General features: G+C 44.2%; 1 protein-coding gene across 8 annotated transcripts; it reads left to right on the forward strand.

Moving 5' to 3' along the window:
• Positions 1-1,050: 1,050 nt before the first annotated feature.
• HNRNPF (heterogeneous nuclear ribonucleoprotein F) lies at positions 1,051-21,620 on the forward strand. 8 transcript variants are annotated; one of them, XM_055345174.1, is made up of 6 exons: positions 1,051-1,118; positions 1,439-1,503; positions 13,365-13,521; positions 14,248-14,385; positions 16,132-16,197; positions 19,701-21,620. In XM_055345174.1, exon 6 carries the CDS (start codon positions 19,752-19,754, stop codon positions 20,994-20,996), a length of 1,245 nt encoding a protein of 414 aa, XP_055201149.1. In that variant the 5' UTR covers positions 1,051-1,118; positions 1,439-1,503; positions 13,365-13,521; positions 14,248-14,385; positions 16,132-16,197; positions 19,701-19,751; the 3' UTR covers positions 20,997-21,620. The 8 variants fall into 8 exon arrangements, with proteins under 8 accessions (XP_055201149.1, XP_055201150.1, XP_055201153.1 ...); XM_055345175.1 differs by lacking the exon at positions 13,365-13,521; XM_055345178.1 differs by lacking the exons at positions 13,365-13,521; positions 14,248-14,385.
• The last annotated feature ends 572 nt before the right edge of the window (positions 21,621-22,192 follow it).

Genomic DNA, 22,192 nt, shown 5'->3' on the forward strand with positions numbered 1-22,192 from the left:
ATCAAAAGGCCCGTGTAGCTTGAGTCTCTCTTAACGGACGATATAAACATATCTTCTTGGACCTGGCTTCACAGTCCCTTAATTCTGAAGCACTATTTTTTGTTACCATTTTAATATTTGCCTCAGATTGGCTGCTTGCATTCTCTCCTGAACCAGACTTTTCTACAGTCAGCTATGATGAAGTCATTGTGGAGTTTTGTGGGAACACCTACCTGATTTTTGTAGGACTCATTTTCAGTAATTTTGCTTTAATTTTCTCCTTGTACATTTTCACCCCCTCTAACAGCTCTTCCTTTCACTTTTCCCATTTTTCTTTCCTAGAATCAGCTTTTGACAAACTGCTTTTTACTGTCATCCACTCATAATCTGCCACTACTCCAAACATTCCCTTAATTTAACCAGTGATTTTAAAATAATCTGTTCTGTGAAACCTGTGATGAATGCCTTGATCTCATCCTCTTTATAAAGGGTCTCCAAAAATTAAAATGGTGATAATTACTAACTCCAGAACACATCAAGAAAAGTCTCCACTGCTCTCAAGCTGGGTAGCCATTTCCACCCAGCCTTTAGTTTCAGGTGTTCCCTCGGGTCTTCTGGGTCACCTTCAGAGACTGGGGCCTCCTCAGCCCAAGTAATCAACATGTGAGCAACCTCAGTGAACATGTTAATCCTTCCCTAAATTCTGCAATCGGAGCCGCCTTTATCCGTCTCGCTGTTTTCGGTTCCCTATTTTCTCCTTGGCAGGAAATTACTCTTTTTTTTTCTCTCACGCTGATCTTCACTACCGGAGTCCTTTGAGGTCCCTGTTTAGGCGGGGAACTCTCCTAGTCAGTATCTCCCGGAGCTCACCACCGCGGCGGATCAGACCCTCCCCCGCACTGAGAAAGGGCTGGCCCGAGGCAGCAGCTCTCCTCTCAACAGCGTCCCCTTCCGCAGGCCCCGGCCCTGCCCCGCGCCCTGCTGACCAATCCCTGGCTCCGCTCCGGGAGCCGCACAATGGCGCCCTCGCGGCCCCGCCCCTGGACGCACGCCGCGGAGGCCCCGCCCCGCCGTGCTCCTTGCGTCCTTCCGGTTCCGTGGTGGAAGTAGCCCTTCGCCGCGTCTTCCTGGAGAAGAAGGTGGGGTTCCGCGGGGAAAGCGGCCGGCGGTCCCGCCAGCAGCCGGAAGTGGGGTGGGGGCGCGGGCTCTCCGGGCAGCGGCTCTCGGGTACTAGGGTGCGGCCGAGCGGGGACTGGGCGAGCCCGGAGCAAGCGGGCTGCGGGAAACGCCGCGTGCGCCCGACGGGCGGGAGTTGTGCGCTGGGGCCGGCCGCGCGCCAGGCCCCGCCCCTCGGGGCCCCGCCCAGGGCGCGCTGCCAGGGGTTTCCATGGTGATGGTAAACAAGCCTCAACTGCCTCAGCTACAACTGCCAAGTTCCCCGCGTTCCACCCTCCTCTAGGTGCTCAGAGGGACGATCGAGGTGCCGGATGTGAAGAGCGGGAGCGTGGAGACCCGGAGCCCGAGGTGAGGGGCGGGACGGGCGGCGGGTCGGAGGCTGAGGGCCGCACAACTGGGACGGACCGAGAACTGGGCCCTCTGGGGGTGGGGGTGGGGACGGCGGGGCTGAGATACGGCTTTGGGGGAGGCTAGGTCTGAAGTCAGGGGCCTCACCCACGGGGACCGAATGGGCATTGGGCACACAGGGGCTGCGAGTTGGGGTCGGGAGAGGCAGGGCCTGAGGTCAGAGGCCGCTTACTCGGGTACGGGCCAGAGACTGGGCCCCGTGGGGCTGAGGGAGGTGGGGCTGAGAATTGGGGTCACGGAAGGTGGGGTCAGAAGTCCACGGCCGTAGGGTCGGGGACTGGACCGCTGGACTGAGATTTCGGGTGCGGGGAGGCAGGCCTGAGATCAAGAGCCATCCACTCGGGGACTGGGCCGCTGGGCTGAGATTCAGGGCCGCGGGAGGCCTGGTGCGGACTCCAGGGTTGGCAGAGCTTGAGCGCCCCTGCCAGAAATAGCGCGAGGGCACCTGACGACCGTGGGAGAGGGGCTTCATTTAAAAATGAAAGCAGTACTTTCACGTGGTTGAGTTGCACCAGACTGGTTGGCAACTGACTCCTCCCCCCTCCCACGTTCCCGCTCGCTGAGCCTCCACTTTCGGTCTTTGAGGCCTTTTCTTCCTCTCGGTGTGGCGTGTGAGCCCTGAGCGCCGGTCTCCGTTTTGTCTCCTGCTTTTAGAGGTATTGTGCCTGGTTTTTGGGTAGAAACTCTTTGGTTCTCGTTAATCTTTGCCGGGTGACCACACTTAGGCGGAGCGAGCTTAATCGGCCGTTTCTTTTTCCCTTGCCCTTTATTTCTTTGTATCCTTGACTGTATTTTTTGCTGATTCTTGACTGCGCCTAAGAAACTTCTGGACTCTGCCGGCGCTTGCGCTGCGCCCTCTACCTTCGGTGTGCCCGCGTGGGTCACTGAAAGTGGCGCCGGGCGGCCTGGTGACGCCGGCGAGAGTCCGGGGACTCGCGCGACCCCCGTCTTTTGTAGACCGGGTTAGGAGGCCACAGGCCCCTCCCTGTTGATCTGTTCCCTCCAGGAGCTCTCAGGTTCTCGCCGGACAAATCCCCAGACCCCGGAGAGCCCCTTCCCCAGCTCCAGCAGGAACCCCCTCCCCCGCCGCCCCGCGTCCCTCGGGCCGGGCCCGCCGGCCGGCCGGACTCCCCTCGCAGTAGTTTCCTTCCCCCGAGGCCTTAGGACGCAGGAACGTGCTTCCTTTAGCTCTCACAGCTACTTGGGGGGTGTCCGGGCTCCTGTCTGCCGCCGCGGGCCGCGTGCGTGGCGGGAGCGGAGTCCGCGAGCTACGGCTCGCTGGGTGGGGGGAACCGCCGGGAACGGGGCCCGGAGGTGCCCAAGGTTAACGCCGCGCCTCAGGTCTCCGGAAGTTGGTGGCGCTGGAGGAGCTCTGAACACTTCAGATACTCTTTCCGTTCAAAACGTGGTCGAAATTCCCTATCTTAATGTAATTCTATTATTTACTGTCATTTTTTTAAAGGTTAACGGTTTCTGAATTTTTAGTAAGAATGAAAATACTTCGGGTTCTCCGGTTAGACAAAAAAATGCGTTGGGGTATGTCAGTGAAAAGTGATGTTTTCAGTGTTAATTTCTAGTCAAGATTCTTCATTTTGAAGTGAGTAAATTTCTACTAATAATGAAGTTTGGGAGAGGTTGCTGATGTTACTAATTCCTAGTCTTTAAGCAAGCCCATCTTTAGTCATCTCTTGTGCCTGTATGCATTTCTGTAATTTGATTAGATTTATTACATACTAGGTCTTTTTTATTTCAGGCTTTAAAATAATTTTTTAAAAGATTTTATTTATTCATGAGAGACAGAGACACAGGCCGAGGGAGAAGCAGGCTCCTCACGGGGAGACCGATGTGGGACTTGATCCTGGGTCCTTGGATAACGCCCTGAGCTGAAGGCAGAGGCCCTCAACCGCTGAGCCCCCCTAGGCGTCCCTAGTTTTTTAAATTTTAACATTGTTTTTGTGGGGTTTTTTTTTTTTGGTAATTTTTAAATTTTATTACTTTTTAAATTTTTATTTATTCTTGAGAGACATAGGCAGAGGGAGAAGCAGGCTCCACACAGGGAGCCCCATGTGGGACTCGATCCCGGAACTCCAGGATCACACCGTGAGCCAAAGGCAGACGCTCAACTGCTGAGCCAGCCAGGTGTCCCTGTAATTTTTTAAAAAAAATTAGTAGGTGACTGGTTTTCATTTAAAAGTCTTGCTACAGGGCAGCCTGGGTGGCTCAGCAATTTAGCGCCGCCTTTAGCCCAGGGTGTGATCCTGGAGACCTGGAATCAAGTCCCACGTTGGGCTCCTTGCATGGAGCCTGCTTCTCCCTCTGCCTGTGTCTCTGCCTCTTTTCTCTGTGTTTCATGAATGAATGAATGAATGAATGAATGAATAAATAAAATCTTAAAAAAAAAACAATGGCCTTTATCAATGACAATTTGCTCTCCTTTTAAAAAAAAATAAAAGTATTGCTACAAAGCTCCCTGTAAACATAAAATATTCAGGTGTGAATTGATTTAAGTGAAAAGATTCAAAATAGGTTAGTCCTCAGATATGGCCAAAACTGAAGGTGAGTGTGGAGACATCCTGGGCCCATCCAGGATAAGTGCCTGCAGGTGCTGCAAAAATGTGAAGGGGTCCCCTCCTCAATCTGAGCTCTGGCACTCACTCAGACTTTTTGGAGAGCACATTAATTGCCCCTTATTGGGTCCAGGCACAGAGCTAGGAATTTGACCATATTTTCATGGCACATGCTCATGACCAGTCTGTAAGAGGGGAGGGTATTGCTGTTATCCCTGTTGTACAGATGAGAAAATGGAGGCCGAGTGGAAAATGAAGTCACTTGGGCAGGGATAGAATAGAATTCAGATCTGGTTGACAGGGACAGCCCTCCTCTGCCAGAGACCCTGCTCTCATCTTACTGCCCTCATTTGGGGTTTTTGTGGAAAACCAAGAGGCTGATCTGAAGGAAAATCAGGCTCATCTAAGGCCAGTCTGGCTTATTTGACAGCAAATCCCAGACATAATATGTTTATATCCATAAATATTGAAAGATTTTATTTATGAGAGACAGGAGGCAGATACATATAGTTCAGAGGGAAAGCAGACTCCTCACAGGGAGCCTAATGTGGGACTCCATCCCCAGACCCCAAGATCATGCCCTGAGCCGCTGAAGGCAGACGCTCAACCACTCAGCCACCCAGTAGTCCTATATCCGTAAATATTTTAGCTTATATTCTGTGGATTTAAAAAAATACAACTATAGTACCATTATCACACTTGAAGAAATAATAATTCCTTGAGATCATCAAATACCCTGTGTTCAAATGCACCTGACTGTATAATTTTTTTTAATGATCCTTTTTTGTAGCTGGCTTGAACCGGAATCCAAACAAGGGTCATACCTTATATTTGGTAGATACATCTCAAATTCAGTTTATCACAGCAGTGCTGTTCAATGGAAATATAATGCAAGCCATGTGTAATTTCACATTTTTTAATAGTACAAAGAAACGTTCGTTCTAATAATTTAGTTTAACATATTAACATATATTCAAAATATTTCCTCGTGTAATTTTTAAGTTCCTTTTTTTTTTTTCCAAATTAAGCTTTCAGAATCCAGTGTGTACTTTATATCTACAGCACGTCTCAGTTTGTACTAACCACATCGTAAGTGTGGTTATTAGACAGTGCAATCTAGAGGTTCTCTATCCTTGTTTAGTAAATTGGGTTGAGTGTCACATAGAGTTCCTTTCTTGGCTTTGGGTTTTTTTTCTGATTATATTCAATGGTGATGTTTGAGTCTCTGACCTCTACATTTCCTCTAAAGGCTGTTCTGGTTCCCTTGAGATTTTTTTTTTTTTTTTTTTGAAAGAATACTTCTTTGGAGGTGCTGCCTTTGGACTCCTTTGGAGAGAGGTACTTAACTCCCGTTGTGATGTTAGCAGCCTTTGATGGTCTTTCCCTGAATGCATTGTTATGTTAATGTTTCCAAATTAGTGACATTTTAAATACTCCTCATTTATTAGTAGGAATACTTCTATAGAGAGGAAACTTTGTTAATCATTTGTTATTCTAAACTGTACTTTATAAATGACAGGTTGCTTTTGATTTCATTATTCCTAGCGTTTATCAGGATCCAGCATAATTTAGTGATCTCTAGCATGTGCCAAAGACACTTTTTCTAGTATCATTATGAAGTCGGGGGTTTTAACATATAGGATGTATTTTAATCCACTGTGGCTTTTATTCTCTTTGGTGCACAAAATATTTTTTGTGGCCAGTGGGAGCCCTTCAGATTGGTTTCTGACTTTTCTTGACCCAACCACAGTGATCTTTGATGCCTTCCTTAGTAAGGTGTAAGACTTCCATTAAGTGTGTCCACTAGTTTATTCAACTGGCCTTTAGTGGTGGGCAGTTGGGTTGTGTCTAGCCTTTTCCTCTTAGAAATAGAGCTGAGATGAATGGCTTTTACAGGTGTCTTTGCTTTTTTTTTGGCCATTGAATATATCCACAAATGGTAAGTGAAAGTGCCACAAAAGGTATTTATAACCTTGCCAAGAGGATGTGTTTTCAGACTTCTGTATTTTTTGCCAGTATGGTAGATATTTTCAATGTTACTTCATTTTATTTTATTATTTTTTAAGATTTTATTTATTCATGAGAGAGACACAGAGAGAGGCAGAGACATAGGCAGAGGGAAGAGCAGGCTCCATGCAGGAAGCCCAATGTGCGACTTGATTCTTGATCCTGGATCCTGCATGCTCTGAAAGGCAGCCACGCAGCTGTCCCAATGTTACTTGATTTAAAATTTTAATTTATCTTAGATGGGAAAGGTGGAACATCTTTTCATGTTTAAGGTCATTTCTTTTTCTGTTGACTCTCTATGCCTCTAGCCCATTTTCCTTTTTGGGTGGTTGGACTTTCTTATTTTAGATACTCTATAAAGGAACATATGTTAAAGCTTTAGGGAAAAAATTGGAAATATCTTTCCCTTTTTGTCGATATTTTTGCTTAGCTTGGTGTTCTTTTAGCTATGCATAAGAGGTGTGGAGGTTTTATATTTTATTTTTTTTTATTTTGAGGTTTTATTTGTATTTATGTAATGAAATTTTTCGGTTTTTTCCTGTGTTGTGGGTTTTGGGTCATGGTCAGAAAAGTTTTCCTGTTCCCAGTTTATCCATTTTCCTTTTCTTTATATTGTATAGGCTATTTCTTAGCATTTCTCATAAAACATGAAAAATTCTAAGTTAACTTTAACCGTCATAAATATGTCAGTGTGACAGATTGCAGGGACTGACTTTGAAATGATGAACTACAGTTGCATTTTTGGAATAAACCCAACTTGGTCATGATTATTACTTTGTATATAGCTAGATTTGGTTGGCTGATAATTTCCTTAGGAGCTTTTCATCTTGAGTTCATGAGCAAAATTAACCAGTGAAACTCAATAAACTAATTTTAACACTCTTGAAAATGGAAAATCAATTCCAGGTTGATTGTAGATCAAAACAGAAATGTAGATGAAAATAACGAAGCTTATAAAGTTACATATAGGAATGCCTGGGTGGCTCAGCCCTTGAGCATCTGCCTTCGGCTCAGGGCATGATCCTGGAGTTCTGGAATGGAGTCCCACATCGGGCTCCCTGAATGGAGCCTGCTTCTGCCTCTGCCTGTTTCTTTGCCTCTCTCTGTCTTTCATGAATAAATAAAAATCTTTAAAAAATAAAAGTTAAATATATATCCATATGGCCTTGGCCTAAGAAAAAGATCTTTTAAACCTGGCACAAAAAGCAGTAATCCTTAAGGGGGTGGGGGAGCGCACAGGACTAGAATGAAATACTCTGAATGCCTATTAGGTTTCTCTGTATGCTGCTTTTACAAAAATTCTCACCTAGTGTGAATATTACAAATTCCTGGTCACACTCTCCTAAGTCTATCTACATTGCAAAGGCGATCCATTATTGACATCTCCATAGGTTTTTGTTTTGCTTTCCATAACATTTGTTTAGAATTAGGCTGTCCAACAGAGTAACAAATGTAATTTGTTTCATTTTTTTAATCAAGATATAATTCACATACCATACAGTTCACCCAGTTTAAAGGGTACAAATCAGAGGTTTTTAGTATATTTACAACATTGTGAAAACCATCACTACTATCTAATTCAAGAACATTTTCTTACACTGAAATACCTGTAAGCATTCCTGGGATGAATCCTATTTGGTCATGGTGTATAACCTTTCTTACATGTTGGCTGGTTTCAGTGTGTAGTATTTTATTGAGGAATTTTACACCTTTACTCATAAAGGATATTAGTATGTAGTTATCTCTTCCCGTGATGTCTGTCTGGTTTTGCTATCAATATATGAGTTTACTAGGGCTGCCATAATAAAATACTATGGACTGGGTTGTTTAAACAATAGAAATTTATTGTCTTGCAGTTACGGAGGCCAGAAATCCTAGATCAAGGTATCAGCAGGGTTGGTTCCCTTGTAAAGGCAGTGAGGAAATGATATATTCCAGACCTCTCTCCTTCGTTTGTTAGATGGCTGTCTTCTGTGTCTTAACGTCATTGGGTCTATGTCCAAATTTCCCCTTCTAAAAGGACACCAGTCATAATGGAATATGGCTCACTATGATGGCCTTATTTTGTAAAAAGGCTATCCAGATTTCACAGTTTGAGGTGCTGGGGTTAGGACTTAAGCATCTAAATTTTGGACACACATTTCAGCCCATAAAACAGGGTAATGCTGACTTTTGTAGAATGAGTTGGGATATTTTGATATTTTTATTTAGTATTTTTAAATATATTTTGATTGGCTGTTATTCAAAATATTTCGATGTGTAATCAGTATTTTAACGTTGAGATCTGTTACATACTTGTTTTAATCTTTGCAGTTCAGTGTGCATTTTATACTTACAGCACCTCACAATTCGTAATTGTCACTTTCAAGTGTTCAGTAGGCACATGTGGTTAACGATCATATTTTTATCCTTTGTACCCAGTTTGTTCTTTTTCCAAATCTTTTTTTTCTCTATACTTTAAATTTAGGAGTTTTTGCAACATATGCTTAGGTTGTGTCTTTTAAAAATATCTTTTGGGAGCTACATGACCACGTTTATTATCTTAGCCAGGAAAATCTCCTTTCCATTCTTTATCTGTTCTCTTGCCTCCGTTTGTGTCTTTTTCTCTTACTGGAATTCCTATTATTGACATGTTACTTTTGTCTCGTGTTACATCTTGTGTCCTCCAAATTTCATGTATTTTTTCCCTTTATTATTTCTTTTTTTTTTGAGATATTTCTTCTACTTGGTTTTTAGTCCACTATGCCTTCAATTCATTACTAACTTTATAAATTCAAAATTCAATTTTTAGTACTAAAAAAGTTTAATATTCTGTAATTGAGTATCTGAAAGTGGTCGTTATTTTTTTCTCTTAAAAAAATTAGTGTTTCGTCTAGCGCTTCTCATTCCTTTAAAACTGCTGTTAATAAGCTGTTGTCTGAATGCATGGTATTCTTTCTGGGTGCCTGAGCCACTCTTCTGTGCATTGTTGTGTTTCTTTCCTCTTGGTTCTGTTCTCCACTCTCCCAGGGCAGTATACTGTGGTCCCCTGAGCAGCAAACATTGAGCCCAAGATGCTATAGCAGTCTCAGCTCCTATGGCAACTGCATGGGGCCTGACAAGGTGTCAAGTCTCCATAGAGCCCCAGGAGGAAACTCTAGGCCCCTTGAGGGGCTGTGGGCATGTACTACAACCATCTCTCTGGAGACCATGAGTGTAACCCACAAGGCGTCCTAAGGCCTTTGCCCAGCTCTAGGATCTTTAGCAAGGGACATCAAGTAGCAGTGTTTCTATTTATGAAAACTTAACCTGGTAACTTAGATTTTGATTCTTGAGTCACCTGCAGTATGCAATCAGTAGTACCATAGAGCAACAGTTGCTTGTTCTATGTTGGGTAAAAATTTGTCCCTTGTGATAACTTTAATACAGGCATTATAATTTACCTAATTTCACATACTATTTTTGCCTTTTACTTAACACAGCTTTTGAGAAGTGAATACTGAGGGAAAGTGTATTATTACCTCAGATTTAGCTACAGTATATAAACTAAAAGGCCTAATAATGAAAAGATCATGGAAAACAGCTTTCTTGTTGCATATGGATCATATATATCCTCATATCCTCTTTGATGGATAAAAATGTAGTAATAGCAATAAACATCTAGAATGTTAATAATGTATTTAATCCATCTACAGCTTCTCTCTCTTTTTTTTTTTTTTTTAAAGATTTTATTTATTTATTCATGAGACACAGAGACACAGGCAGAGGGAGAAGCAGGCTCCATGCAGGGAGCTCGACGTGGGACTCCATCCTGGGTCTCCAGGATCACGCCCCGGGCTGAAGGCGGTGCTAAACTGCTGAGCCACCCGGGCTGCCCAGCTTCTCTCTCCTTAATAGCTCTGAGGGAGCTTTATGTATTGAATTTGGGTTGTTATACAAATTAGGGTCAGAGTTCTCATATTTCAGATGCATGAACCCCTTGAAAATTTTGATACAGCTGTGGGAGTGTGCTTTCTTGAAGTGGTTGGTTCAGAACTTATATTCTCAAGTGAGTATCTGACAGGAAAAAAAGTTTAAGAGCCACTGAGTTGGGACTTCATAAATTGTTGGGTTGGAAGAGACTTGTGGTTTTCAGTGTAATTTCCAGTGGAACAGGAAAATTATCCATCACAAATTAAGGGTCTGGGCTTTGCTCACATACCATCCCTAGACAGGGAATTTGCTTTTCCCCTAGGCCCATAGGCCCATCTTTGCTCAAGTGGAAAACAGACATAAGCAGCAGAAATATATCTAAAACTCTCGTGTGAATTTTTAAGATTTTATTTATTTATTCATGAGAGACACACAGAGAGGTAGAGACATAGGCAGAGAGAGAAGCAGGCTCCATGCAGGGAGCCTGATGTGGGACTCGATCCCGGGACCCCAGGATCACGCCCTGGGCAAACACAGACTCTAAACTGCTGAGCCACCCAGGCATCCCTCTCCTGTGAACTTAATAAGAACTGAGTATGAAGATTAAAATGATTCACCATGGGTCACCTGGCTGGCTCAGTTTGGTAGAGCATGGGATGGACTCTTGATCCTCGACGTTAAGTTCAAGCCCTGTTGGGTGTAGAGATCACTTTAAAAAATAAAATCTCTTAAAAAATAATAAAAGGACTCACCACAAAGTAAAATATTTATACAAAGCAACACAAAAACAGACACTGGCAAAAGGGCTGCATTTAAAACATATAAAGAGGGACACCGGGGTGGCTCAGTTGAGCATCTGCTTTGGCTCAGAGTGTTATCCTGGAATCCGGGATCTGAGTCCCGCATCGGGCTCCTTGCATGGAGCCTGCTTCTCCCTCTGCCTAGGTCTCTGCCTGTCTCTCTCTTTCTGTGTCTCTTTTGAATAAATAAATTCTTAAAAAACTATAAAGAATTTGAACAAGTATTCAGGGAGGAGGAAGTAGGATAACCTACAAAGGAACAAAAAAATAATAGTCTTCTAAAATCTACTTTTTATACCTCAGGTATTTACCAGGGGAAATTTTCACACACACCCCTTCTCCCACCCCTGCTTTGTGTCTGTTTAAATGTCGCTTCCTCAGCTCCAGTGTAAGTTGATCCCCATTATTTAGTTTTAGGTCATTCAGAATTTGTCATCATACATTTATTTCTTCCTTTCTTTATGGATTTCCTAGTCCACTGTCTTGTGGACCTAGCACAGTGCCTGCATTTTGTAAGTGCACAATATTTCTGAGTTAGCGAATAACTCCCAATTTCGGATAATTTTATCTATTGCACATCACTCATCCTTGAACAGTAGCTTCATTTCTACCACAATGAAGGACACCATTCATTCATTCATTCATTCATGATAGAGAGGCAGGAGACACAGGCAGAGGGAGAAGCGGGCTCCATGCAGGGAGCCCGATGCGGGACTCGATCCCAAGACTCCAGGATCGCGCCCTGGGCCAAAGGCAGGCGCTAAACCGCTGAGCCACCCAGGGATCCCCAAGGGCACCATTTTTATTGCAGGTTACCATTGGTTTTTCCAAACTTGTCTCATTGCTTTCCCATTCCCTCTCTGTGCATCTGTTCCCACCATTTCTTTTCCAGATAGCAGCTAGGCTGTCCTGTTGAAAAGCAAAAACAAATTACACCACATTCTATTTTGAAACAAATGACTTCCCATTGGCCTTAGACTAAAGTACAAAATACCAAACCAGGCAGGCTTTCAAGGCTATGGGGGATCTTCCTCTGCTTTCCTCTTTCACTGGTCTCAGTACAACATGCTCGTGTCTTGCCTACATGTTGTTTCTTCACCGGGCAGGAACCATATCATGGCTGATCAATTATTAACAGTCACCTCCCCAGTGTCACCAACCAGTTAAGCCAAGAAGGCATACGTAAGACGTATTTATTAACTGCAGGAAACTAAAATAAGTGAGAAAATGCATACCAATCATATAAATTAACAAAAATATATTTTGAAGAGGTTTTCAAGAAGTTATAAATGCTTATGAAGTAGTCAGGGTACTTCAGTTCTGTAGCGATATTCTTTCCAAAAACAAGCTAATCTTGTGGCTTAATTTTTCTAAAGAATATTGTTCTCTCTTGAATTCATGAGTTTTTAGTCCCTGTGTCTTTCCTTTTGAATCTTGTCGCCCAGCTTCCACAATTACCAATCAGGTTATGTGACAGTTTTTCTTTATATTCCCTCCTTCTAATAATTTTCAAGCAAATTCTAGCCAATGTATTCTTTCATTCACAGATACTTCCAAGTGAATGTCTAGAAACTAATTCCTTTATATTTAAACATACCTACAGTTACATATCTAAAACAATACACTTTAATATGAAAGATTTTAATAAAATTTTAGTCAGTGTTTAGATATAAAATGTTTATAAATGACTCAAAATCCAAATATGCCCCATGTATTGAGAATCCTTGATAAATGTCTTAAGTTTATTTTATTCAGTTATGTGCTTACTTGGTCTTTTCCCTTGGAGCTGTTTTGTAATAAAGCACTGAACTCATTTGTTCTTGTAGAATTTACAGTCTAGGTTTGCCTACTCTCATCTAGTAGGTTCCTGTTCCTTGTAAATCCTATTAATTTCATAGTAAGTAGATTCATTCGGCTTTTTCTTAAATAATTTCATTACTTAAAAGTATTTAGCATACAGAAAATACAAAAGTATAAGGAAGCTCGACGTACCCTCTCACCTAGTTTACTAAATCATCACCCTTTCATCTGTAATCCTACTCCATCCACTTAGAAACTAGACCTTAAATATATTTCTTAAGTATTGACTCCAAAAATAAAATCACAGTACCATAATTAAAATTAAAGAATTTAAATTCCTTAATATAATTGTTCGTTTGAACGCGGATTCACGGGTTCAATGAAATTAATTCTTTGCTGGGTATTAAAAATTGCGAGTTTTATTTAAACTGATGCAAAATATTTACACGAGTTTGTGGCGAAATATAAAAAACAAGGTACTGTATATACAAAGAAGTTCTACCTTTTGTCCTTTAGTTTCCATTCTAAATTCTTCCTACTTTCAGAGAATTTTTTCCCCCCAAATAAACCGTGCCTGTCCACCCCTCCCCTGCGCTGGTACTCTGGACTTTTCCCCATCCTGGCACCTTTCCTGAGAACTCACTCAGAACGGTCTTCCTCGTTGCTTCTCTTCCTTCCCTCCGTCCTCCCACTTCCTGCCTGGGCCGACCGCGCGGGCCGCGGGCCGCACCTGCAGGACGCGTTTCCATTGGTGACATCTTGGCGGGCCCGTCGGTGGCACTTCCTCCTTTACACCCCGTGACCCACGTCCGGCCCGCCGCCCTCAGTCACGCGGCCTCTGCCTCCGGGACGCAGCCCCGCGCGTCGGCCTTCCGGACTCCGGACCCGTCGTGGTGAGCCGCCGCGAGCGGACGACCCCCACCCGCCTGCCCGTCCGCCCTCCCCCAGCCCCCAACCCACCCCCCACCTCGGCGAGTCCCGGGAACTCGCCCCCCTCCCCCACGACCCCCCATCCCGCCCGCTCCAGGAACTCTTTCTTTACCCTCAATATCTTAGGAACTCTTCCTCTCTCCTCCCCCCCCCCCGTAGCCCCACTGCCCCAGGAAGTCCCCCCGACCCGACAGCTCCGCCCCCCACGGGTCCCGGGAACTCTTCCCTGGTCGCCCCAGAAAGCCCCCCCCGACTCGGGAGCTCCGCCCCCTCCCTGCAGCTCCGGGAAGCCCGGCCTGGAACTCGGCCCCACCCCCACCCCGGCGGCAAACTGCCCTCCCCCCCCAGCCCAGGGCCCTCCTCCCGCTCGGCCCCGGAGCTTCTCTCCCCCCACCTCCGCTCGTTCCGCCCCCGCCCCGGAAGCTCCCGCTGACCCCGCCCAGGCCCCGCGGAGAGGCGCACTGGGCTCCCATTTTCCTGTGGGGCCGGGTGGATCGTACGTTTTCGGATCCACCAAGTAGAGGCCTGGTGGGCCCCTCCCGCCCGGCGAGCTCGGCGCCTGCGACCGCCGCGGTGCTTCCCGCCGAAATCGCTCAGGCGCGCCCCTGGCGGCCCGCGCGGCCGCGAGCTTAAGAGCGCACTTTCCACCCCCGCTAGAAGCGTTTCCCCACAGCCAGTTTCGTTTTCAGGCTAATAACAAAAGGAGACGCACCTGGACCTTGCCCGGAGCCTTCTGCGTTTTTAAGCGTCGGGTGGAATTGGGGGTCCTTTGGCTGTAAACTGCGTTTGTTCGATGAAAATAGAAATCAGCCCTGATCCCCTCAGCGGTAAGTCTTAGAGCAAAAAAGAGCTGCGTAGTCCTGAGGCAGTGTCTCTCGCTCACGGTGATTTAAGAGTAGAACTTTCTGAGTAATTAAGACATTCAGGACAACCTGCCTTTTGCGTGCTACGAGCTGCAGGTGAATATTTATTTACAAATAAGGGTGAACATGCGCTAGGTCCTACTGCCAACACAAAAGAGGGCGAAGCCAGGGTCCCACTGAGTACCCCTCCCTGATGTTAAGCCGCCCTTGTACGGCTTAGATAAATCTAATCAGTCGTGACACTCCGAGGCGCGCCCTGTTTATCTTGATTGGATCTACCGGAATCCAGACTAAATCCCGTCTAACCAGTAGAGTGAAGGAGGACCCTACAGGAGCCCTAGGACTTTTTTTAGAAACGCGGAATCTTCCCTATTCACATCTATTGTTTCAGAATCTGCATTTTAACACATCCATGGGTGGTCTGTGCACGCTCAACTAGAATCCATGCACCTGGGGGAGTTGTGCAAAATCCTTGGCTACATCCTGTAGGGTACAGTACAGTTAAATTATCTTTAGGTGTGGGACCTAAGAGCAGTATTTTTTCACACTGCGGCGATTGCAAGGTGGTGGCTCTGGTGAGACCCATGCTCTGTCAGTGCTTCATCGTGTGTACACGTGCCCATTTCAGTCCTTTGAAAATTGGCTGCAGTGTCTCTGGCCGCCCCTGCACATGCTTGTCTAGGTGTTGGTTTGCAGACAACACTGGAAGGAGCTGGAGTGAACCAGAGAAAGGAATCAAGATACCTGGGTTCTTCTACCTTTTGGATTTCACTCTTATGGGGGTACAGGGGAAGGACAGTGAAGCTTTCTGAAAGCCATCTTCCAGAGATTTTGAAATTATTGCTTCTTAATCTGTAATACTTTGCATTTATACGGGGCTCCCCACCATCATCCAGATAGTATTTAATAATAGAGAAAACTAGTAAGACGGCAAATTTAAGACTATGTGCTCAGCGAAATTCACTTGAGTTTCCCAGTTATACTTTTCCAAAATTAAGAATGTGGTTTAGTTTCTCCGATGTACCCCGTGGATTTCACATATCCTGGTCTTTGGGGATATTCTCATCACTTGGCTGTGAGTGATGGTAGTGATGATGTTTTTCCTGTTGAAAAACATGTTTCAAAATTTCCTCCCTTTATTCTCAATGTCGGAGCAAATTCAGGTCACAAGAAAAGTTACCAAATAAAACTGGGAATGAAAAACTTTGAGTGTCTCCACCCTAGGCCGCTGCCCCCCCGCCCTTCTTGTAACTCGTAAAAATCGTAAATCCTGTTGAACAATTCTAGCATACTTGATGGAGCTCCTCCTGGTCTCCCCTCCTGCCTCTGTGGTCCCTTCCCTACCCACAACAGTTGTGGCCTTGCTCCACCCCCTCCCTGAAGAAACCCCTCCCACCTTTGGTATTTAGATTTCTTCACTGAGCTTAAGCGCCTTCTAAGTCTCATCAAGGCTGGTGGGATGTTTCCCTGCTGTTATCTCCGGTATTACCCCTTGAAAAGATAAACCTTTTAAATACTGTGGGGGCAGTCTTGGGTATGTGCTTTAATTTTGGAAGCCTTAGGACTTTAAAGGCCCTCCTGCAGTCCCAGTCCTGACTCTTCAAGGAGAAGGGGAGCAGAAGCCCATCCTGACCCTGGCGCCATCACCCCTGGTTGCTCTGCTGTGTGCTGGGGCACTGAGGCAAGACCGCCTTATCGCTCTTTTTTTAGGACAGTTCGTTACCTGCCAGGAGTGTCTCCGACTGTGGGCATCCCCCCCTCAGGTGGTTCTTTAAGGTGAGCTCTTTTAAGAAAAGTAATTTCTGTTTTGTGTGTGGTATATTTAAACAGGATGTTTCTTAGTGTGAAGTAAAAATTATTGTTGCTAGTTTTAAAAATATAACAAGCAGAAACCAACAGTACTCTTCTGTTGAGTTCTAGTTGATGTCCTAGGTACTGCAAAACTCCAAGGAATTCAAATGTAGAAGGTTCTGAGGATAAAGTGGAGATACTGAATTATATTTGCACCTAAAGTTAAATTTGAATTCCATCTGAAGTTTAGAAGAATAAAGAGTTAGCAGGTTATAGGATTTCCCATGAGAAGTGTAAGAGAAAATTAATTCTGGAGTATAAATAAGCGATAAATTTACACGTAGACCTGTTTTTTAGAAAAGAGTAGTCTTCACCTTGCCTTCAGAGAAGTCCCTTTGTTTTTCAGACTTCTCAAGCAAAACATTTATGATCTGTATCGTTCCAATTTTAGTATATGTGCTGCCGAAGCGAGCACCAAAACATTTATAATCTGTACTGTATTGTTAGGTGTTTTAAGTAATTCTTAAATGCCTGTCTGTGTAAGTAATTCTTTTTTTTTTTTTTTGATGTGTAAGTAATTCCTAAATGAAATACCTGTGTGTGTTTATGCTTCCTGCATGTCTTTTTCTGCCTAGACTGCCATGTTGTGGAGGGAGGTGTTGACCTCACTTGGCCAATCAGTTAATCTCTCCCTAATCTTGGGCCTGCTGTGCTGGGGGTGGGGCCACAGTGGCCAACGGAACAGACTGTCCCTGCTAGGCTCTCCGAGCAGTTTTGAAGACACATTTTAAACAAATCAGAACAAGAATGCTACTGAGTGTAGAAATAAGAGAACTTGTAGAAGAAGAACTTGTGGAAAGAGGTCGTATGTTTGAACTGAGGCTTTAAGGATTAGTAGGATTTAGCTAGGCAGAAGGTTGGGTGGGGAGTATATTTGGGGAGATGATTAGATTACTCCGTGTAGTCCAATGCAGCAGAAAGCCTGGCACAATTCAGGCACAATGAATCAAAGAGGGCTTTTTTTTTTTCCTTTTTTTTTTTCTTTTTTTATTGGGAGCAATGCAAGCTAGATAAATGCGTTGTAGGCCAAAGTTGCAAGGTGTAAGTACTCCCTTAGCTCTGTGGTTTCTGTTCTAGTGCCAGTGGGAAGCCACTGATTTGGAACAGGAGAATGACATAAAGTGAGTTTAGGAGAACACTTGAGCTGCAGATTGAGTTGCAGTAAGGGCTAGCCATTACACTTGGAGAAGTTTAAGAACCAGATGAGAATATCCTGGCATGGGCTGTTGGTGCTGGAATTAGAAATGAGGAAGTAGAAAGGGATAGGAGGGCTATAGAAAGAAAAAGTTTGACAATTGAAATCACGGAGGAGGAGATTATTGAGCTCTTTATATTGTTGGAAATCCAGAGTAATTGAATAGAATTTAGGAATGTGGTTGAGGGTGATGAATGGGACACTCCAGAATGGTAATGAATTCTTTAGATTTGAGGGCTTGAGTGAAGTTGTCCAAGGATTACTTCCCTTTTCTTTCTAGAACCTCAGGATGACAGGTAAGGCTATCTATACCTGCTGGTGAGGTGCTATAAAAGAGTTCCAGAGAAAATACTGCTTTCGTTTGTGGTGTATCAGAGCTATGGAGTCGAGTTTTGTATACCAGTCTGGGCCTCAGGAAACCTGAGGAAGCCAGGCTTCCTGAGGCTGGGTACTTGAATGTCCTGGGCCCAGACCTAGTTGACCATGGAGGGAGATCACTTAAGGCTGCCTAGAAAAGAATTCACCCAAGCTCAGTGATTCCCAGCAGTTGAATGTGGAAGGACTCAAAGGAAACAGCTAGGAGAACCAATCAAAATTAATAGGAAAACCAGGAGAAGGTTGCATCTTCTTTAAGAGTTAGAGGGAGAAAGAATTTCCAGGGGGAGTGGTTAAATTCTGCTATGGGAACAAGTGAAATGGTATATAATGCCATTAGTTCCGAATGGACATTCTTAATTACTAAGAAGGTGGTCTTCAGTGAAAAGACTGAAGAGAAGTTTCTCTTGGCACCTGGATAGCTTGGTTACTTAAGTGTCCAACTCTTGATCTCAGCTCAAGTCTTGATCATGCAGGGTTGTGAGCTCAAGCTCCACATTAGGCTTTACGCTAGGTGTGGAGCCTTAAAAGTTTTTTCTAGGGTGAGTGGAGTTGGGACCAGAGCAGGATTGTGATCCTGCTAATGATATCAGCTAACAAAAGAAGCAACTGCTTGTTTATAAATTCCTAGACTTAGTGGCATGTGGCAGTTCCTTCACGTAGTCGCTGTTCTTTGAATCAGCTGATCAGCTGCAGATGGGGGGAATGAGAAAAGGTGAGGTTGCCACAGACAGCTCAGGGCTTTGGGCAAGTGTGTGTGTGTGTGTGTGTGTGTGTGGTAGAACTGTAGGCAGTCTTGAGGGCCCACTTTAAGGTTGGTGATCCTGATTCTCCAGTAGTCATTCTCAGCTGGGAGTAGGTTTTACCCTCAGGGAACATTTGGAAATTTCTGGAAATCTGTGGGGTTGTCGCACCTGGGGGGAGGGTATTGCTACTGGCAGCTTGTAGGCAGAGGCAAGGGATGTTGCCTTCCAGCCTATAGTGCACAGGCCTATTCCCTACAACAAAGAACTGTCTGGTCCACAATGTGAACCATTTGGCCTGGCTATGTGACACTGAGCTACCTGGTACAGCCAGGAAATAGATAACTTAAACTTCCTGGGCTGTTTTACTTCACATGTACAAAAGAGGAGGAAGAGCATATGAAATCTGTTATAGGGGGATGGAGCCAAAGTCATTACAAAATCATCCTTTTGCACGTTGGCAGTTTTAAAAAAATGATTAAGTGCTGCATAGTGACTTCATCAAATACTGAAATTACTGTAATTTATTAAAATTATGAGCCAAGGGACACCTGGGTGGCTCAGTCAGTTAAACATCTGCCTTGAGCTCAGGTTGTGATCCCAGAGCCCTGGGATTGATAACCATCATCAGTCTCCTGGTCAGCGTGGAGCCTGCTGCTCCATCTGCCATTCCCCTGCTTATATTATTACAAATTTGCTCTGTCTTTTCTCTAGTAACAAGAAAATATTCTTTTACTTGAGTGTCATAATCTCACTTTCTTCCAGTTCTGAGAAGTTCTCTATTTCTAAATATTGGCTTATTTCATTCTTTTGTCTTCCCTTTTAGAACTTAAAATAACTGACCATTAGAATTGATAGGCTTTGGCTTACTGACAGAGGCTTCTAGATCACTATTGTTTTTTTTTTTTTTTTTTTTTAGATTCCTAATTCTTTTTCAGTCTGTGAGTAATATGTACATTTTAGGGGAGACCTGGGATTGAATCTCAGTTCAAATGTATTTGGTGTATTTCTTAACATTTTATTTTTTCATCTGTAAAATCAGAAAAATAAGATTTACTGCATATTCTTGTACATAATAAATGAAAAATTATGTAAAGTTTTTGCTTTCTTTTCAGCCACAAAAAGCTGCACCCAAGCTTGTTTGACGTCTGTCCTCTCAAGTGTCCATGATGCTGGGCCCCGAGGGAGGTGAAGGCTTTGTGGTCAAGCTCCGTGGCCTGCCCTGGTCCTGCTCTGTTGAGGATGTGCAGAATTTCCTTTCTGACTGCACAATTCATGATGGGGCTGCAGGCGTTCATTTCATCTACACTAGAGAAGGCAGGCAGAGTGGTGAGGCTTTTGTTGAACTTGAATCAGAAGATGATGTAAAAATGGCCCTTAAAAAAGACAGGGAAAGCATGGGACACCGGTACATTGAGGTGTTCAAGTCCCACAGAACCGAGATGGATTGGGTGTTGAAGCACAGTGGTCCAAACAGTGCCGACACCGCCAATGATGGCTTCGTGCGGCTTCGAGGACTCCCATTTGGATGCACCAAGGAAGAAATCGTTCAGTTCTTCTCAGGGTTGGAAATTGTGCCAAACGGGATCACATTGCCTGTGGACCCCGAGGGCAAGATTACAGGGGAAGCCTTTGTGCAGTTTGCCTCCCAGGAGTTAGCTGAGAAGGCCCTCGGGAAGCACAAGGAGAGAATAGGGCACAGATATATTGAAGTGTTTAAGAGCAGTCAGGAAGAAGTTAGGTCATACTCAGATCCTCCTCTGAAGTTCATGTCTGTACAGCGGCCGGGGCCCTATGACCGCCCTGGCACAGCCAGGAGGTATATTGGCATTGTCAAGCAAGCAGGCCTGGAGAGGATGAGGTCTGGTGCTTATAGTGCAGGCTATGGGGGCTATGAGGAGTACAGTGGCCTCAGCGATGGCTACGGCTTCACCACTGATCTGTTTGGGAGAGACCTCAGCTACTGTCTCTCGGGCATGTATGACCACAGATATGGAGATGGAGAGTTCACCGTCCAGAGCACCACTGGACACTGTGTCCACATGAGAGGGCTGCCGTACAAAGCTACCGAGAACGACATTTACAACTTCTTCTCTCCACTCAACCCTGTGAGAGTCCATATTGAGATTGGCCCTGATGGAAGAGTGACGGGTGAAGCTGATGTTGAGTTTGCCACTCACGAAGAAGCTGTGGCAGCTATGTCCAAAGACCGGGCCAACATGCAACACAGATACATAGAACTTTTCCTGAATTCCACAACTGGGGCCAGCAATGGGGCATATAGCAGCCAGATGATGCAAGGCATGGGAGTGTCAGCCCAGTCGACTTACAGTGGCCTCGAGAGCCAGTCTGTGAGTGGCTGTTACGGGGCTGGCTATGGAGGCCAGAACAGCATGGGTGGATATGACTAGTTTTGTAGGAGCATTTGAGTTATTGCAATCAAATTTTCACAGGCAGCCAACAAGCAGTGAAAAGCAATTATTACTCTAGAGGAAGCTGTGGGACCCATTTTGCACCATGAGTTTGTGAAATCTGGATTAAAAAATTACCTCTTCAGTGTTTTCTCATGCAAACTTTCTTCTAGCATGTGATATTGAGTAAACTAAAACTATTTTCAGCTTTTCTCAATTAACATTTTGGGTAGTGTACTTCAGAGTGATGTTATCTGAGTTAAAGTAGTTTTAAGTACATTAAATGGATCTTTTACACCACATCACCGTGAACACATTGGGGAGACGTGCTTTTTTGGAAAACTCAAGGTGCTAGATCCCTGATTCAAAGAGGAACATTTCTCCTGTTTGTTCATTCTAGTTTATTTTCATTTAAAATCTTTTTAGGTTAAGTTTAAGCTTTTAAAAAATAAGTTAGTTTTGAAAATTGAGACACATTACTAATACTGTAGGAATTGGTGAGGCCTTGACTTAAAACTTTCTTTGTACTGTGATTTCCTTTTGGGTGTATTTTGCTAAGTGAAACTTGTTAAATTTTTTTGTTAACTAAATTTTTTTCTTAAAATAAAGATTTTTTCACAATGACTGGCACCGACTATATACTCACCAAAAAGTAGCAAAATGGGTGGTTGAAGAGAATTTGTTTTAATACTGCTGTATTTCAGTGTGAATTTCAAAACTAATTTAGCACATGGAATCTAAGATTTCCCTTATTCCTATACCAAGGCTAAATTAAAAGTTTGATTTTTAAAAATGTTAAACATGAGCGGTAGAAATGGTGACTGGAAACACGGGAGTATGAAAATAGAGGCAGCACACAGGTCTAGCCTCCTTTGAGACTGGACTGCTCAGCTGTAATGTCCCGCTCTTTTCTTATACTGGAGTCACATTCATTTCTCATAGCTAGAGACCCTTAATTTTGGGTGCCACATACTTTGGCAGTCTTTAATCACAACCACATTTTATTTCAGGGTTTTTTGTTTTTTTAAATATGAAATGTACTGATTTGAACATTTTTTTCCATGCTAGCTCTAATAGTCCTGGGTTAGAAATCACAGGTTATTACATAATACACATAATCTTGGGACAGACCTGTTTCCAAATTAGAAAGTCATTCTCTACCTAGCAAGAGAAAACTGTCCAAATTCCAGGCAGCT

This window comes from Nyctereutes procyonoides, unplaced genomic scaffold (assembly GCF_905146905.1).
Source record: "Nyctereutes procyonoides isolate TBG_1078 unplaced genomic scaffold, NYPRO_anot_genome, whole genome shotgun sequence".
NCBI classification, from domain to species: Eukaryota; Metazoa; Chordata; class Mammalia; order Carnivora; family Canidae; genus Nyctereutes; species Nyctereutes procyonoides.

What these genes read in the sequence shown, in the direction of transcription:
- HNRNPF (XM_055345174.1), top strand. Translation starts at nt 19,752, where the DNA reads ATGATGCTGGGCCCCGAGGGAGGTGAAGGCTTTGTGGTCAAGCTCCGT.